This window comes from Myxocyprinus asiaticus, chromosome 8 (assembly GCF_019703515.2).
Source record: "Myxocyprinus asiaticus isolate MX2 ecotype Aquarium Trade chromosome 8, UBuf_Myxa_2, whole genome shotgun sequence".
Classification (NCBI taxonomy): Eukaryota; Metazoa; Chordata; class Actinopteri; order Cypriniformes; family Catostomidae; genus Myxocyprinus; species Myxocyprinus asiaticus.
This window is the reverse complement of record NC_059351.1, coordinates 1,866,111-1,885,818: the sequence shown is the minus strand read 5'-3', so window position 1 is coordinate 1,885,818 and position 19,708 is coordinate 1,866,111. Positions and strand designations below refer to the sequence as shown.

General features: G+C 38.5%; 1 protein-coding gene across 3 annotated transcripts in view; it reads left to right on the top strand.

Moving 5' to 3' along the window:
* Window positions 1–7,983: 7,983 nt before the first annotated feature.
* The window catches only part of tmem131l (transmembrane 131 like), a 75,656-nt gene continuing 63,931 nt past the window's right edge, over window positions 7,984–19,708 (top strand). For 2 of the 3 annotated variants that reach the window (XM_051704984.1, XM_051704982.1), the window contains exons 1-3: window positions 7,984–8,159; window positions 8,489–8,559; window positions 18,353–18,396. In XM_051704984.1, coding sequence (XP_051560944.1) covers window positions 8,051–8,159; window positions 8,489–8,559; window positions 18,353–18,396 — 224 coding nt within the window. In that variant the 5' untranslated portion in view covers window positions 7,984–8,050. Of the gene's footprint in view, window positions 8,160–8,488; window positions 8,560–8,967; window positions 9,025–18,352; window positions 18,397–19,708 lie in introns of those variants that run through there. The other variant, XM_051704985.1, reaches the window with a different exon arrangement.

The following is a 19,708-nucleotide window of genomic DNA, read 5'->3' as shown; positions in this document are numbered from 1 at the left end:
TGAAACAATTTTATAAAGGTGATGATGCATAATGAAAAACAATTAGTGCATAGCACAGTGTTGCTCTTTTCCTCCTCAGTGCTATTTGGCATGTCAGGGCTGCGTACTGTTTGAGAGGTTTGACTTGACTTCCTTCATAATGCTTTAAACTAGAAAAGTCTCACTAGATTTGAAATTGGTCACATCAGTTTTGAGGTCTGCACTCCGCAATATCGAGGGAAGCCCGGTTGTTGCACTCGTGCAAAAGTGCAGAAGAGAAGCTTTTAGCTGATTGCGAGATTATCATTAATTCTGCCTTGGCAGTCCTAAATAGGCTATCACTTGGGCGGCCGCTGAAATATCTTCAATGGGAGAACCATGGCATTGTTCTTTCCCTGTTGTCAACGACCCAGTCCAAATAGACCTGCGGCCCACTTTTGGGTCACGACCCACCAGTTGAGAAACACTGGCTTAGGAGACCTGGCTGGAGTCATTCAGCACACCCTGGATTTGAACTTGTGACTCCATGGGTGGTAGTCAGCGTCAATACTCGCTGAGCTACCCAGGCCCCCCGTCTGTGAGCATTTTTAACTATTGTTGTTTCTAAAGTTCACCATGTCTGAAGTCTTTGATCCAAGAAACCAGAAATGAGAAGACGCGCTTCACATCCTCAGATAAAGCTGGCTGTTGCGTAATGATGCATATTTTTCTCATGCATTTTATGTGGTCAAGCGTTTATTTATTTAAAGCGAAAGAACGGATTTTGTTTTCCATTGTTAGGAAAAGTGCATCCCCACATTTTTGGACATATTTTCCAGAAGAATAAAATAGATTTACACCACTTGAACGGATTGTCCAACAAAATTTGTAATCAATAATGTAATCTTTTGTATAAGAATTTATAGGTAATCTAATCTGATATGTTTTGTATCACACATTCATGTTTTGATAAATCTAATTATTAATTATTAAGTGTGCACTGTGCAGTGCTGTGGACTGCATGCATCAGGGCACAAGGGGAGGACACAAGGCACTGCGTTTCTCTGAGATTGCAGATTGATCTGCCTTTTCCTAGATTGGATTTGCTCCAAAGCCTTGGAATGGCTTTTGAGCATTTGTTAATCTAGCTCTGAAATTGAAGTGGTCTGGGTAGCACATTCAATATGATGGACTGCAAATTCGAGTGGGTCTGCTAACTGTCTAAGTAAATGTATGGACTCTATGGAAGAGGGACCTGCTAGTGTGATGTACAACCATCTGCAGAGTGTTGGGTTGTTCAGTTTCAAAAATCCTGTGTAGGATCTGCGAATACTACTGAATCAATTAAATAAACAGGCAGATATTGACAAGCCTAATATCCAATGTTCCGTCGTTTGTTTTATTGCTGGGCAAATCCAGAACTTTTGACCACCAGAGCAGAATATTTTATATACAGTATATATATATATATATATATATATATATATATATATATATATATATATATATATATATAATGTATGTACAAATGCCCAGATAGTGTAAAATTTTCATAATATTTTCAAGACAATTAGAAGATAATAAAACAAATAATATTTTGATATATGTTGAGGCTTTAATTTTCATAAATTGAAGAGATAGTGCAACAGCTCCGCTTTACCCCACAAGTCCAAAAACATGCAGGTTAAGTGAATTGGAGACTCTAAATTGCCCTGTAGGTGTGAGTGCGTCAGGAAGGGCATCCGGTGTACAACCTGTGTCAAGTCAAATATGCGGAGCACGGATGGTCCGCTGTGGCAACCCCTAACGGGAGCAGCCAAAAGAAGAAAAAGTGGGAACCTACACACTATTAGGCAGATGGTTTTAATGTTGTGGCTGATCGGTGTATACACACCGATCAGCCATAACATTAAAACCACCTGCCTAATTTTGTGTAGGTCCTCCTCGTGCCACCAAAACAGCGTCAACCCGCATCTCATAATAGCAATGGCAATCGTGCCACAGTCCAAATCACTGAGATCAAATTTTTTCCCCATTCTGATGGTTGATGTGAACATTAACTGAAGCTCTTGACCCGTATTTGCATGATTTTATGCTCTGCACTCCTGACACACGATTGGCTGATTAGATAATCGCATGGATGATTGTTGGTGCCAGATGGGCTGTTTTGAGTATTTCTGGGATTTTCACACGCAACAGTCTCTTGAATTTACTCCGAATGGTGCCAAAAACAAAAAACATCCAGTGAGCGGAAGTTCTGTGGATGGAAACGCCTTGTTGATGAGAGAGGTCAACAGAGAATGGCCAGACTGGTTTGAACTGACAAAGTCTACGGTAACTCAGACAACCACTCTGTACAATTGTTGTGAGAAGAATATAATCTCTGAATGCTGTCCTGAGATGCGGGTTGGCGCTGTTTTGTGGGCACGAGGGGGACCTACACAATATTAGGCAGGTGGTTTAAATGCTGTGGCTGATCGGTGTATATGTGTGTATATATATATATATATATATATATATATATATATATATATATATATATATATATATATATATATATATACATATATGCATTTTTTTTGTGTGCAACACTTTTTATAAGAGATAGATTGAGGAATACTAAAGAGGTGTGGGCACAACTCCAAAAAAAGGTACACGGGGTGGAATGAGGTCCCAGGTCTCTAAAGACCTGAGGAATGCATTTAAGGGTTAAAATACCAAAATTTTTGTTGAAACCAGGAGCTTGGTTTCCATCCATGTATCTTTATGCGCATTTTGGGATATCGAAATAAAACTACTGGATGGAATTAAGATGCAAATAAGATCTTATAAATGTGCATAAAAAACGTATACACTTGCTTGAGGTGGATGCAATTTTTTATTCAATAAGACGAAATGCACATAAACTATGATGAAAAAACATTTACCGAATAAACTCCTATTGAATTTATTAGGAATACAAGATATGCATAAAAAAGTAATGTGACTGAATAACCCATTCATAACTTGACTAACCAGAGGACCAATCATCGCATCTGAAATGTTGCTCTGGTCATCCTGAAATAACGGTGTCCTGAACATCCAAATCCTGCATAGAGTTCACAGAGAAAAATAAGTCAAATACGAACTTGAACTGTGCCAAAGAGCAGGCTTATTGACACTTTTGAAAAATATCTTATAGATCTGCACGGTAAAGTCATAAGGATGGAGGAATGAACAATCATATGGACTCCATTTGAAACACTGAGCATGCATTTAGCTCTGATTCAGGAAAATCTCTAGGTTTTCCTACACACTTGAGTTCCTCATCTGCACATATGTTTTTTCCATCTACGCGGGAGCAACATCAGAAGTGCTCGGCTCCTTCACTATCGCAAAAAAATGGAATGGAATGGAATGTGAAGCTTTGATCCAAACACTAACTCAAGCCTCTATCTCTGTGATTTAAAAAAAGGATAAATACCTAGCCGAATGCAGTTCATATAGGCCAGTTTCACTTCTGAACACAGATGTTAAAATATTTCCTAAAGTGTTGGCAAGACAACTCAAATCATGTCTTCCCTCTATAATTTCAGAAGATCAGACGGGTTTCATTAGGGACAGGCATCTATTTTCGAATGTACAATGTTTTCTCAATATAATTTTCACTGAAGTGACATCCACAGATCCAAAAGTAGTACTCTCCCTCCATACTAAAAAAGTGTTTGAGAGGGTTGAGTGGGAATATCTGTTTAAAGTATTGAAAAAATTTTGGATTCTGCAAAACTTTAGCTCATGGGTTCGTCTCCTCTATACATCCCCCTATGCCAGCATTTGCACAAATAACCAGCATTCAACATCCCACTCTCTCGTGGAACATGTCAAGGCTGTTCACTCTCTCGCCTGCTGTTTACTCTGGTGATTGAACATCTATCAATAGAACTGAAAAACTCAACACATCTACAGGGTATAGACAGAGGAGGCTTTGAAAATCGTGTTTCTTTATGTGCAGATGATCTGCTTTATATAACTGATCCTTAAAGTTGTATCAACAAGATAATTGGCTAATTGGATAATTACCTAGTTAAAAGGTCCCCTGTATAATTAACAGCATTAGCTGGGAGATAATATATTTTATATGTAAGCAAAAGGGGTTATAATAACTGAAATAAACCCATATGAATCGATATTGAATCGAATCGAAATCGAATTGAATCGAGAGCTTGTGAATCGGAATCGAATTGAATCGGGAAATCTGTATCAATACCCAACCCGTATATCGTATATTTTAAAGACTTGTTTCTTGAAGGAACATTTCCTTGTTTTGAAAAGCTGGCAGAGAATTGTAATCTTCCCCACAGTCACTTCTTTCAATATCTGCAAGTTCGTAGTTTTCTTAGGAAGAATTGTTCAACATTTCCACTTTACCCCCAAAACACACACATACACATTTCAAAGTTGAAATGATTTTGGAAAACTGGAAATCCCCTAAACCGCCAGCTGAACACTCCTGGCTATTTGACCTAATGTTATTTCTTAAACTGGAATAAATTTGCATTAAGAGGGACATCAGTTACATTTTATAAAACATGGCAACCCATCCTCTCATCTCCTGACCAATTACCAACCCTTCCTACCTAAAGAAAATGCATTCAGACCCCTTGCCTTGGATCAAATATTTTCATTCTGGATTGCCAATATGTGCAGCTCAGAGACTTTTTTGAATAGGCATTGTTGTATTCCTTATTTTTTTGGTGTGTGTGTCTGTGAGTTGTTTTGTTTTTCTTTGGCAATATGTGAACTTGGGCTTGTTTTAATGTGCCTCTTTAATCTAGGTTAGGCCAACATTACAGCAAAGGAGGCAGTGTCTATGTGGACAGGTAAGTTATTTGCATGCCTCACAACACAACAAATTCCTAGCCAATGATTCTGTGATGCATCCACAGAAGGCTCTGAAATGTAGCTCACGGATAGTCCTGACAGTCCGGTTTTGCATGCACTTTTGTTTAGCAGGAACCCAGTCTGATCTTAGATCTTAATTTTGCAACTATTGTCCAGTAATATAAAGTATCCTGTGCAATGCTGTGAAAAATGTCTATCAATCTGTAACTGAAACACACAGTCATGCATGAAGAGTTTTGTTACCCTTCTCAAATATGGGTGTGATGCAAATGTATTGACTTGGTTACTGTTGGATAAGATAGAACTGGATACCGTTGGACTTAAGTAAGTCTTGTTTGTGCCTTTTTAACAGGCTCAGAAAACTAACTTGCTGGTTTTTATACTGTAACTCCAGCCAGACAGTGCAGTTTAAACCCTTGGTTATTCTCAGTCATGATTTTCCTGGAATGGTGCAGACACAGACATGTACACCACTTAAATTTCAGGTTGGAAATTCTGTTATGCATTGAACAAACCTAAACGTAACTGCAAAACTGATCTCAGATGCGAAGGGTACTTTTGGTACTGGCATGCTAGATGGGAAGACTTCAGGGTTCAGTCAATGTTCTGTTTACATGCAACAGATCAGATTTCAGCCAGGAGCCGTACACACACACACACACTCATAGACACACTGTGGTGACCATGCCTTAGTAAATGGTCTGAGTTTAGCCATCAGACTCAGTCATTAGATGCTATGATTTAGTTCCATTAGCTGCCTCCAGCTCAGGCTCTTCTCTCAGGAGACTAACTGGTCTCTATCTGTGGAAACCCAGGAGTTATTTTTGTTAAAGAGGAACTTTGGTAGGGGGCCTGGGTAGCTCAGCGAGAAAAGACGCTGACTATCACACCTGGAGTCACGAGTTCGAATCCAGGGTGTGCTGAGTGACTCCAGCCAGGTCTCCTAAGCAACCAAATTGGACCAGTTGCTAGGGAGGGTAGAGTCACATGGGGTAACCTCCTCATGGTCGCTATAATGTGGTTCTCGCTCTCAGTGGGGCGCTTGGTGAGTTGTTTGTGGATGCCGCGGAGAATAGCGTGAAGCCTCCACACACTTTACGTCTCCACGGTAACGTGCTCAACAATCCACGTGATAAGATGCACGGATTGACGGTGTCAGACACGGAGGCAACTGAGATTCATGCTCCGCCACCCAGATTGAGGCGAGTCACTACGCCACCACGAGGATTTAGTGAGCACATTGGGAATTGGGCATTCCAAATTGCGGAGGAAAAAAAAAGAAAAGAGGAACTTTGGTCTAAACAGCAAAAAGCACATGAAGGCAACATAAAAGTAATCCATACAATGCCAGTGTTTTGATCTATATCTTCAGTTTTGATCTATATCTATGTCCTTTTTAACTGTAAATCTACACTTTCAATTTCACTTTCACATTCAGCCACCTACTGGTCGGGGCTGGTCAAAAGTTGAGATTGATAGTAAAAAAGGGCTTAAATATTTACCTGTTTCTCACCCACACCTATCATATCACTTCTGAAGACATGGATTTAACAACTGGAGTTGTATGTATAACTTTTATTCTGCATTTATGTGCTTTTTGGAGCTTCAAAATTTTGGTCACCATTCACTTGCATTGTATGGAGCTACAGAGCTGAAATATTCTTCTAAAAATCTTCATTTGTGTTCTGCAGAAGAAAGAAAGTCATACACATCTGGGATGGCATGAAGGTGAGTAAATGATGAGAGAATTTTCATTTTTGGGTGAACTGTTCCTTTAAGGCACATTCACTAATGGAAGTGAATGGGGCCAGTCATTTCAAAAGTACAGCGACAGGATGTAAAAATAATACATGTTAACATGATTTTAGTGTGATAAAATATAACTTACCATTTATCACAAAAGTCATGTTTACATCTTTGTGGCTGTACTATTGAAATGGTCTGTATTTTAGCGTTTATGCACTGGCCCCATTCACTTTCATTGTAAGTGCCTTACTTTAACAGTGATTTTTTGATAAATGATAAATGGGTGAGTTGAATTTATTTATTTATGTATTTATTTTTTGGTGGTATTCAATATTATGCCACTAATGCTGTTGATTGAGCTTAACTTGTATTGAACCCGGAACATTCCTTAAGAAGACAGGCAGGAAAACAATTTGCACTTCTTGTGAAAATAATATTTAAGGTTGTATTATACAAGTTATGCTCAGTCGATCACATTTGGGAAATTGATCACCACAATAAATAAATACATAAATAAATTTGATTTGTCCCTTGTTTATTAAAAAAAAAAAAAGCTGGGTTAAAGTCAGGCACTTACAATGAAATTTGTAGGGTTTAAAGACAAAAATGTGAAGCTGATGATTATTTTATAAACGCACTTACTATTTGACTAGCCCCTTTTTGTATTTTTATGTGAAGTGAATGTAAAGTGAATCAGTTTAAATCACTTTATGTTGTTAATGCCATTCAATTTATTTGTGAATAATAATAATAAAAAAAATAATAATAATAATAAAAAAAAAGTAATCTCATGGTTTGCTGTGCTCTGTGCTCTTTCCCATCTGCACTGCTAGAGATGCGTCACGCGACAATGCTCCTGCTGGAGAGCTTCGCGAGCTAAGCAGTGAAGAGAGTTGCGTCCAGTTTCGGTCTGATGTGTTGCGTCGCGTTGCGCGCTGGCAGTGTAGCTGGGCTGTCTGGCTCTAGAGGGCGTCCACCAAAGAGTTTCTAGCAAGTCGGTCATCTCTGGAACGCTCTCGGGAGGATATTTCCAGTCATGCCAGTGCAGCTCCTATCTACTTGAATGGAGAAAGACCAAAATCTCAAAAACAATTCTTCAAGATTACGATCAAAGAACATATTTCAAATCAGCAATAAAAACTGACAATACTGGAATCATAAATTGCGCTTCTTCACCTCCTTTTACGCTAAAAACCCCCCGCAATGTTCCCGGCTTGTATAGCTAATGCGCATGCGCGTTCTAGAGTTGATTGACAGGCGATGTCTGTATCTAAAAGGTGATTGGCTCTTTTAACTGTAAGGCGGGACTTCCATTCCACATCCGTTGACCGTTGGGCGTTCCAATTTCTCTCATTCATTTGAATAGAATGACTCGTCTCTGCTAAATACTCTCTGGCGGATACTCTCATTGACACAAGAGGGAGAGAAAGAGAAAGAAGTGAAGCCAGCGCTCAGCACAGCCAGCATGGCGAGCCAAAGGGATTTCACACACAGAAAAACATGGATTAATGTCCTCCTGCGACTCTTACAGCTATTATTGCCCTACATTCAACGCGGAGGATCTCAACTTCAAGGTCTGGGGAGCAGATTTATCAGATGTATTTAGTTGACGAATACAGCCCGTGTCTGAAAATGTCGGAGGAACTGTCGAGAGCTCAAATGACAAGCATTCAAGTGCAGCTAAAACAAAACAACATTCGCTGTGTTTAGCTACCAGATATATGATCCTATTTGATACTGATGTTTTTATCCATGTTTCAACATGAGGATGATTATTGTTTTTACATGACAATCCGAAGAAAGGCACCGCGAGCTTTTTTGCTTTTTTTTTTTTTTTTTTTTTTTTTTGTTGATCTGCTTGCTTGATTTTCTGTGTGTTGATGTTATTCTTTCCTCTTTTAAGCTCTGAGTCCGATGTCCAGCGTGGTTGAAGTTTGGCAGGCAGAAGACGCAGACTTCATTATACCATCGCAGGTATGTGAGCTAGCTGAAATGACGTCATAAACGTTTTTTTATTACAATGTAACTTCGCTTCATTGTGAGACGAGAGCACGTGTGAGTCATAGTGCAAAGTGCTTTTGTTACTTTGTTGCATTTGCAAAAGGTGCGTGGATTAAAGTCCTTTCATTTGTTCTTTTAATATATATATTAATATATATGCATTTGTGTTATTCAAGGGGATTGTTTACTTGGGGGAAATATGTTTCCATTTTTTGAGGCATCATTTGAGGAGTCCTGTGGGATTGTCTACTGTACCTAATGAATACATATCGGTTTTACACGGTCCCATCACTATATCAACCACACATCTAAAATGCATGTTTTCAAGTTTGCACTAACCCCGACAAAATAACTTTCAACAGCGGGCGAGGTGTTTTAAATCTGACGTCATCGTGAATGAATGACATCGACATAAACACAGATGCTCTTTGGAAACAGGTGAAGTGTGTGGATTGTGTCAATATTAAATATAAATCACTGTGCAAAAGTCTTAGGCACATAAGATGCTTCCCAAAAACATTTGTTTTAAGATGGTTATTTATATCTTCAGCTTTAGTGTGTCAATAGGAAATATAAATGTTAGACTCCCAAACATTACTTTTGCAAATAGAATAGAAGAACAGGGAGCCCTGCAACAGATGTCATGGCCCCCACTGAACTTCGAGTCAGTCTGGGATTACATAAAGAGACAGAAGCAATTGAGACAGCCGAAATAGATAGAAGAACTGTGGTGAATTCTCCAAGAAGTTTGGAACATCCTATCTGCCGACAACCAAGAGAAACTGTGTCCAGGTGTGTCTATGAGAATTGGGGCTGTTTTAAAGGCAAAGGTGGTCACACCAAATATTGGTTTAGCTTTTTTATGTTTACTGGAATTTGTATGACATTAAGTGATAAATGAAAACTATTTATGGCATTATTTTTGAAGACGTCCTCACTATGCAACATTTTTCACAAGTGCCTAAAACTTTTGCACAGTACTGTAAATTGCATGTTCATAAAACCTGCTGCTGCATTGTCCTTACCTTTGAGCACAAGTTTGAAAATAGCAAAGTGATACATCTCAAATTGGGGTTTATTTGTGGAAATAGGCTTCACTATTTTAATTTAGAAATAGTTTGTTGTATTTTCAGACCTTAATTTTGTGTGGTTTGTCTGTTTATGAGTAACAAACCAAATGGGAGCTTGAGGTCCACTCTTGAAATCATGTTGATATGTTTTCTATGGGAACTAGCCAAGTTGGAATAGTGAATCTTGGAGTTCCAGGATGCTGGATTGGTGATGCTCCTGTCCTCCAACTTAGACATTATTACAAAAAGTACGATTCGAGTTCTGTGCAGAACATGGCATCATTGAGCCCGTTTACATGCACACCAAAATGCAGATTACTCCCAAAAATCAGCTTATTTAAAAAAAAATCTGACAAAGCAAGAAACCACATTATTCTCTGTTTTTTTTTTAAAGGACAAACTGTGAAGAGGCATGCGCACAACACGTCAGTTTTTACGTGAACGCTTATTGTGCCCTCAGGTGGAGTCGGAAATATTGTAATTACAAGTTCCGAGCACAAGAATGACCCAACAAAGTCATATTGTCGGGTGAGAAATCCATGCCCGAGTTTCCGAATTGGAAGGGGCGTGCCTACATTAAAGATGAAAGAATTAACTTCTGTACTTAGACAGACATTTAGACAGTATTTTGTTTCCCACTTGAATGCGTGACATGTCGCATCATCGGCACATGCATCTGCCATTGACTGTACTAAAAGAGTATCGCAAAGCAGTAGTAGTGCGCATGCGTCGTCAGAAGAGTATACTTTGAAAGGCGATGAAAGGTTTGAAAGGTGCGATCCGATCCGCAATGCACAAAAATGAGGTATACCAGGGCCTTAAGCCTGTAAGAACACCATTAAACGTGTTTACATGCAATGGGAAATCAGAGTATTTGGCAGAAATCTACTGGTGTCGATCGGTTTAATTTTACGCTGTTTAAGAACTTACACTCAAAGTAGTCATTTAATGCGTTTACATGACCACACAGATTATTACACATCAACTGTTTGAAAACATGTATGTAAACACGCGTTTATATGCACATTCTTACACTGATTGTGCTTAATAAGCCGACAACGCATGTGGTCATGTAAACGGCGGGTCCACAGGGGGGCGCTATATCGCAAAATATTTTTCCCTGTATACATAGGTCAGGCATATGAGGTATCGTTTGAAAGCTTAGAATCTGAACTTTTCAGAGAATTCCATCACTTTTGCATTTATGTTACACAAAATAACAAAATAAGGCCTGAAAACATTTGTCACAAATTAGCAACCCCTATTGGTTAGAAATAATAATTTCAATATAGAAGTCTTTCACGTGGCACTTAAATGGCCAAGTCATATATCAAATGAAAGCTCTCATTCAAAGGAATGTGACTGTACAGTTTAGTTTGTTGTCCTAATACCACAGTTTGAAAGATTTTCAAAATGCAATATGATTTTTGTAAGTCATCAAATACATATGTCTCTTATGCACCGATTATTGCGGCTGTAAGCCCCAAATAGCTAAAAACGTTATATGCTTTTAACTTAGGCAGTTGTCTAAAAATGAGCCATTTTTTACTTGTCTGTGAGCTTGCTTGGCTGAATAATCCAATGTTATATCTTAGATTTCCAGAAAAAATATGGCACCCAGCAGGAAAAGCTTTAAATGTTATATATCATCCTAAAGAGAGGATCTCAGTTTTCTAATGACATCTAGATTGAGCTTGTAGTCCACTCAGAGGCCCAGATATTCAATGAAACAATGAGGGTGGTACATAAACTGAAAATTAGACTGAATGTCTATGGACGAGCAAATCTAGAGAAAAATTTATTATTTTTCCTAGTGCTTGCTGCCATCTAGTAGAATGAAATAAGACTTTTCAAAGTGAGATTATAAACACAATATTATTTATGATTAATTGGAGTCTCTTTTTCATATTTGGTTTTTTTTTTCTGAATTTTTGCATTTAGTCCGCAGTGCGTGTGAATGGTGAGCTTTTAAATTTGAGTGTGAAGAATTGCATGCGACAGCCCAAAAATGCACCAGAGTTAAACAAGTTAAATAGTGTTCCATTATCTGTGTAAACTGATCGACACTGGAAAATGTTTACTTATTACACAGATTTCGCATTGCGTGTAAATACCTTAACTGCTGCTTTTATCGGCTTATCCAGTGGACGCAAGTGTTGTGCGCATGCCTCTTCACGGTTTGACGTCAAAAGTGGAGATTAAAAATGTTTAGATATCATGTAAACATGTATTTCTTGCTTTGTCTGATTTTTTTAAATAAACTAATGTTTGGCAGTAGTTGGCATATTGGTGTGCATGTAAATGGGATCATTGGAATTTTCACCCAACACCTGGGACATTTACGAAGAGGTGCAGTTGCTCACGTTAATTCAGTTTGATTTGAATGTTTTTTTTTCGGTGCTGGAAACTGATGCCACATAAATATAACACAAACTTCAGAGGTTGACAGACAATTTACCAGTTTAGTGGTAATCAGTAATGTGAGCGACCTGCTTTTGGTGGGATATTTGTCTTGTGGCTTGAGAGTGGCTGCGATCAAAGGGGATGGAAAATTCTATTTATAGTTCTACATTTTTAGACATGTTCATTTTCAGAACTTGTTTGTAAAAATCTGTATTTTAAGTTTTGTATGTAGTATTGGCCAATGTTTTATGCCACATAGCAACATCATAGCCTGCTAAATCCGTTACTGGCACATTTAAAAACAAAACAGAATATATGCAATATGGACATTGACAACATTTTTGAGAGGTAAAAAAAAAAAGTTTTTCCGAGTCAGCATCAGAGGACTATTAAAATGACCTTGCTGTTGAATGGCTTTCAGTATGTTCTGCTACGGTTCATTACATAACCGCACAGGAAAGTAATAAGAAAGTGGGTTAGAGCTGTTTTTCTTCTGTTATGTTACGTCTTCTTCCCTTTATGTGCATCTTGGAACCTTTCTCTAAAATTTAGTTGGACTTGTTATGGTTTTATTAGGGGAAATACATACTTATTTTTTAATTTAGAAATGTAGTAATGCCTAAATGTTTTTATTTATTTATTTATTTTTTTTACATTTCAGGGTTTGATTCAGAATGACATATTTGTTGAGTAACTGTGATATACATTCAATTAATAACTTGGATTTTTTTTTTTAGATCAGCAGTGCTTGTTGTCATGTTGTGCTTTAACACACTATCGCGGTGTGTGCAGAAAACATTAATGTTCATTTATAGAGAAACGCTCCAACATTCCTGTTCCCGCTTCATCTCTGATCTGTGCGTCAGCTGTTCTTCTGTGAACCGGATAATGACATGCAGCCCGCAAGAGCCCACTAGTGGCGGGTGACTGCATAGACAGGCTTATCAATGTCTGCTGTTGATTACTGAATGCATTTGCCCTGAAACTAATTAACTGACGATAGATAAGCTTAATCAGTCAAATTATTAACGACAGTTAATCGATTTTCGATTAATCATTAACATCCCTAGTTTGGTTGCATGTAACAAACAGCTCTGTATTTACACATTATCAACTTGACCACTGGCTGAAGGCAGACCTATAAATACAGTTTGATTAATTTGTAGTCAATAGAGATGTCAAGAGTGATTGAGTAGACCTGCAGCATACCATTTAAAGAGAACCTCCCTTATCTGATGATGGATGGGCACTGGATTTACTGAATGCAGTCTAGTAGCAGTTGGTAATTATTACATGGGAAATAAGTCGATTTTGCCCTCTGTGTTTTCTAGTTAGAGGAAGATTATAATTGAACCCCCTTGTCAGTTCTTAGGTCTGCATATTCATCTAATCATAGTAAAATGTTTACCTAACAGCCACCAATTTGCATTCATTGTATGGCAGGAGGACTATAGTTAGTTGCTCTGGAAACCCTGCTTTACCGGAGCACAGAGTTTCAATAAGATGGCTATAGTACTATTCAATGAATTGTCTGTAATGTGCTGCAGTTAATTAATGGAATGGTATTGGTTATATGTGTCAAAATGGTACAGTGTTCCCTTTTAAAGTAGTGGTTCACAACTGGTTTTGCTTCAGGATCCAGATTTGCAATGGACATCAAGTGGTGACCCAGCATAGTAACAAATATGTCTTCATCAAACATCAAAATATATTACCATTACCATAAACTGCATGGGTCTGACAGTATGGAAGATGCTTAACACGATATTGACAATGGACAGTTCTGGTTTCTAAATGTCTGTTAATTTTGAGTTAAGTTTGATTGCACATATGGACTTTGACATAAGCAACAAAAGATATGGGTAGTGTTTTCTCCACCATTTTTAAAACCTTGATAAACCTGTTTATAGCTATCCTAACTATAAACTATTATTTGATCTGCTATATGATTAAGCCACTGCTTGATAGTATCACATTCGAAACAAGTTCAGCTTCACAGTTCAAAGTCTACTCATCTTCGAACTATTTCTAAGTGTTGTCTTGATACATGTTAATGTGTGTGTGTGTGTGTGTGTGTGTGTGTGTGTGTATATACATACATATATATTTATTTGTGTTAGAGGTCGAGCGATAGTGGGTTTTGCTGATACCGATAACTAGGGTGGTGAAAAAGGCTGATAACCCATTAATCAGCCGATATTTTTGTAAATCGATTTAAAAACTAAGACGGGCACAGACATAGAGGCTACAAGAGTCCAAAAGGTATAATATCCCAGATGCAGTTTATTTTACAACCAAAATCCCAAAAATAACCAGAAAAAGATTTCAACTACGAACAAGCGTGAAATACACGTACTTATTTCTGGACTCTTATTTTGAAATGACAGACACTTAGCTCTCTTTCAGTGCTCTACATTTAAAGCAATATTCCAGGTGAACAAGATAAGGTCAATCGACAGCAACTGTGGCATTATGTTGATTACCATAAATAAATAATTCAACTCGTCCCTCCTTTTCTTTAAAAAAAGCAAAAATCGAGGTCACAGTGAGGCACTTACAATGGAAGTCAATGGGGCCAATTTTTGGAGGTTTAAAGGCAGAAATGTGACGCTTATAATTTTATAAAAGCACATACATTAATTCTGTTAAAACTCATGTATTATTTGAGCTGTAATGTTGTTTAAATTTTACAGTCATTTCAGGGTTTGTTGACATTACATCGTCGCAATGAAGTTGTAAAATTGGCTGTAGCTTTACACAGGTTAGTAAGCGATTTTTATCATACAAAAATCATGTTAACAAACATATTGTTTGTTTTGTGGCTATACTTGTAAAACAGTGAGTATTTTAACATTTATGGATTGGCCCAATTCACTTCCATTATAACCCAGATTTTTGCTTTTGGGAATTGCCACAGACCGACCGCCCGATTCGATATTACAACAATATTTACTTGCCGATTCGAGATTCTGTAAGTATTACAATTTGATGTTTTGGTATTTTTAGCTGAGATAATTCTTTTTTCTCAGAAATAAATGTTTTGAAGAACAGTTGTGTCTGAAATGACATTTGTTTCACCCTGTAATACAGAATTTGCAGGGGAAAAAAGGTAGGGATGTTCAAAACTACCAATTTAAAGCTACTAATTGACGAGTCGGTGCGTTGTCGAAGCGATTAGTTGACTAATCAGTGTTAAGGAACCCATGTATAAGGCTGCATTATGTCCTTGTTACCCAGTCAGACGTGTTAACAGGGTAACTATACATGTTAACAGGGATGTATATATTAGGGCCGTCTTTTGACACATTAATTTAGTGCGATTAATTCTTGAAAAAATAACGCGCAACAATTTTTTTTACGCAATTAATCCTGCCCCCTGATGAGTACGTAAATTCCGTAATAAAATTCGGAGTCTCCTGCCTTATGAGCTCTTAAAGCTTGAAGTACATGTGTTTTTTACGAGCCGCGTCAATAGGTTTCGCTCCTCAACAAACCTCACAAACAGTGCCGCCTCTGAACACCCATTAAGGAGGAAGCACAACAGGTGGGCGTAGCAGAATACAGGAATCTTGAGACATGATTTTTCAAAGTTTTCACTACTTTTAACGTGACTCAGTGTCCGAAGAATGCGGCGTTTATGTCCCTGAATACCAGTGATACGCTTTAAACGTGTCTGGCTAAGGCACGCACATGTACATAGACCGACAATTAAAAATAGCACAGCTGGAACGCAAGAATGCGTCCTGAGAGAACTAGACACTTCGAACTCGATGCAAAACAGATTACTGTCAACTGTAGGCTTGTCCAATGATATGAGGATAAAACAAATAATATATTGACTTCTTAAACCACTTTTTGTGTTGTCTAATCAATGCTTTATTTATCTGCCGCAATAATGCAATGTATTTCAAACTGAATTTTAATATATGAATTATATAATGTATAAATATTAGAATTATTATGCATCATTTATATGAATTATCTTTATTAGGGGGGCATTTCTCAGTAAATAATGATGCATGCTATTAATTGTGATTAATAATATATATATATATATATATGTATATACACCGTCATGGGAAAAAGAAAGTACACCCTCCTTGAATTCTATGGTTTTACGTAACAGGACATAATCAAAATCATCTGGTCCTTAGCAGGTCTTAAAATTGGGTAAATACAACCTCAGATGAACAACAGCACATGACATATTACACCGTATCATGATTTATTTAACAAAAATAAAGCCAAAATGGAGAATCCATGTGTGAAAAACAAAGTACACCCTTACTGCTTCCATAGGAATTAAGAGGCTAAGTAGTAGCCAGGTGCTGCTAATCAAATGCCCTTTATTAATTGATCATCGGCAAGCATGACCACCTCTATAAAAGCTGAAGTTTGAGCAGTTTGATGGTCTGGAGCATTCAGGTGTGTGTTAACACAATGCCAAGGAGGAAAGACATCAGCAATGATCTTAGAGAAGCAATTGTTGCTGCCCATCAATCTGAGAAGGGTTATAAGGCCATTTCCAAACAATTTAAAGTCCATCATTCTACAGTGAGAAAGATTATTCACAAGTGGAAAACATTCAAGACAGCTGCCAATCTTCCCAGGAGTGGATGTCCCAGCAAATTCAACCCAAGGTCAGACCGTGCAATGCTCAGAGAAATTGCAAAAAAACCCAAGAGTTACATCTCAGACTCTACAGGCCTCAGTTAGCATGTTAAATGTTAAAGTTCATGACAGTACAATTAGAAAAAGACTGAACAAGTATGGTTTGTTTGGAAGGGTTGCCAGGAGAAAGCTCTTCTCTCGAAAAGGAACATGGCAGCACGGCTTAGGTTTGCAACGTTGCATCTGAACAAACCACAAGACTTCTGAAACAATGTCCTTTAGACACATGAGACCAAAGTGGAGATGTTTGGCCATAATGCACAGCGCCACGTTTGGCGAAAACCAAACACAGCATATCAGCACAAACACCTCATACCAACTGTCAAGCACGGTGGTGGAGGGCTGATGATTTGGGCTTGTTTTGCAGCCACAGGACCTGGGCACCTTGCAGTCATTGAGTCAACCATGAACTCCTCTGTATACCAAAGTATTCTGGAGTCAAATGTGAGGCCATCTGTCCGACAGCTAAAGCTTGGCCGAAATTGGGTCATGCAACAGGACCCCAACAGGATCCCAAGCACACCAGCAAATCTACAACAGAATGGTTGAAAAAGAAAAGAATCAAGGTGTTGCAGTGGCCCAGTCAAAGTCCAGACCTCAACCCGATTGAAATGCTGTGGCGGGACCTTAAGAGAGCTGTGCATAAACAAATGCCCACAAACCTCAATGAACTGAAGCAACGTTGTAAAGAAGAGTGGGCCAAAATTCCTCCAAAAGGATGTGAGAGACTGATAAAGTCATACAGAAAACGATTACTTGAAGTTATTGCTGCTAAAGGTCATTCTACAAGCTATTGAATCATAAGTTGTACTTAGTTTTTCACACATTTTTTTCACACAGTCGTGTTAAATCATGACTCGGGGTGGGGTGGGGGTGGTAAAGACACTGGCTTCGACCCCAGGGTGTGCTGAGTGACTCCAGCCAGGTCTCCTTAGCAACCAAATTGGCCCGGTTGCTAGGGAGGGTAGAGTCACATGGGGTAGCCTCCCCGTGATCGCTATAATGTGGTTCGTTCTCGGTGGGGCACGTGGTGAGTTGAGCGTGGTTGCCGCGGTGGATGGCGTGAAGCCTTCACACGTGCTATGTCTCCATGGCAACGTGCTCAACAAGCCACGTGATAAGATGCGCGGATTGACGGTCTCAGACGCGGAGGCAACTGGGATTCGTCCTCCGCCACCTGGACTGAGGCGACCATGAGGACTTAGAGTGCATTGGGAATTGGGCATTCCAAATTGGGAGAAAAAGGGGAAAATCCACAAAAATAAAACAATCATGACATGTTGTAATATGTCATGTGTTGTTGTTCATCATGAGGTTGTATTTACCTAATTTTAAGACCTGCTAAGTACCAGATTATTTTATTATGTCCTGAAACGTAAAACCATAGAATTCAAGGAGGGTGTACTTTCTTTTTCCCATGACTGTATATGTGTGTGTGTATATATAATATACACACACACACACACACACACACACACACACACACACACACACACACGTATATAGAAGTTTAATATTTATATTTGTTTTGAACACATTTTAATTTCTTACCTCTTAGCTGTTACTGTGTAATACACGTTCACCTGCTGATTAAACGTATTTGTGTTTTTTGTTGTCTTCAGGCAGAGGAGCAGCAAAGTAAAGAGAATGTTCCTCAAGAGGAGAGGTGAGATTTTCTATTAAAACCACAGTCCCTTTGAGACTTTACTGGCATATTTCAACTTCAGAGCCCAAATGCATTTTTTGTGTGGTACCTGTACACTTAGTACATGTGTAGTACATCTGCCAATATGTTGTATATAACATTATCAAACTGTCATGTCCAAAATTCGAAACACTAGGGTTTTTGTCTCATTAGGGTAAAAAAAGTTTTTTTGTGGTCTGTATGTGTGCATTCCATAAATGTTTATCTTAGGGCAGGTTTGACTTGTTTCAGCAATGGAAAACTAGGCGTCCCGAGGACAGCAGCTTTGTGTTGTTTACTCTACATTTGCTTTCTTGTGACACATGACCAAGGATCAACACACACACCATTTTATTAACCACATTTCAATGGCAAAGTGATGAGCGAATAATATAAAAACAAACAAATGCCAGTGCCGGTGCCATAGAAAAGAGTTCAATGGAAAAATGGCAATTTTAGCCTGGTGCATGGTTTACAGGTGTGTTTTTCAGACAACAAAAGAGCCAGTTTTGCAGCATGCAACATGAGATGGAGAGGTAGTGTAGGTGTAGATAAAAGCTAATGACTGTAAACTGGCATGAAATTGCCACACATTTCTTAAGCACATGGGGTTTCAATTGCAGTTTTACATTTAACGGCAATTCTCTAGTATTGCTGTGGCTTGCGTTGTACACAACGAAGGATTTTATATTCATGGTGGTTTGAGAGGAGGGGGTCACTCAGTGAATGTCCAGTTTGAACCATTCATACTTAAAGTCTACCACAAAGCCTCAGGATTAGTGACCGATCACAGCATGCCTTTTATTGATGAATTCAAGTCTCATCCCCTCATTTTCTTTGGGATTTCTTTGGTATTAGGTGTCATTAAAAGCAGTTAAACTGATGAGTAGTTTTTCTTAGGGCTGCAGGATAAGAGATTGTTATATCAAAAGGGAATTATGGAGTCATCTGGTTTGAGAGAGTTATCACAGTTGCAAACTGTGAGACAATTATGTGCTTGCTCATTCAAACAATGAAGACTGAAAACTTCTGTGGCTGACACCTATGACATCCTCTGTGCATGCAAATATTGTTCACACACAGTAGCTGGAACCTTTTTACTTTCTCTTAGCTTCTCTTCATTGTCTCCTTGCCACATCATCTCATGCTAGCCGTCCCTAACTAGTTCCCACTATGCTATCTGTGTATAGCAGATGTTTAAGAGTTCACATTGTCTTTTTTATTGTTTTGACATAACCCAGGGTAGCAGCGTGCTCTGGTTGATTTCTAATCGGGGACTATCACCAACCAACAC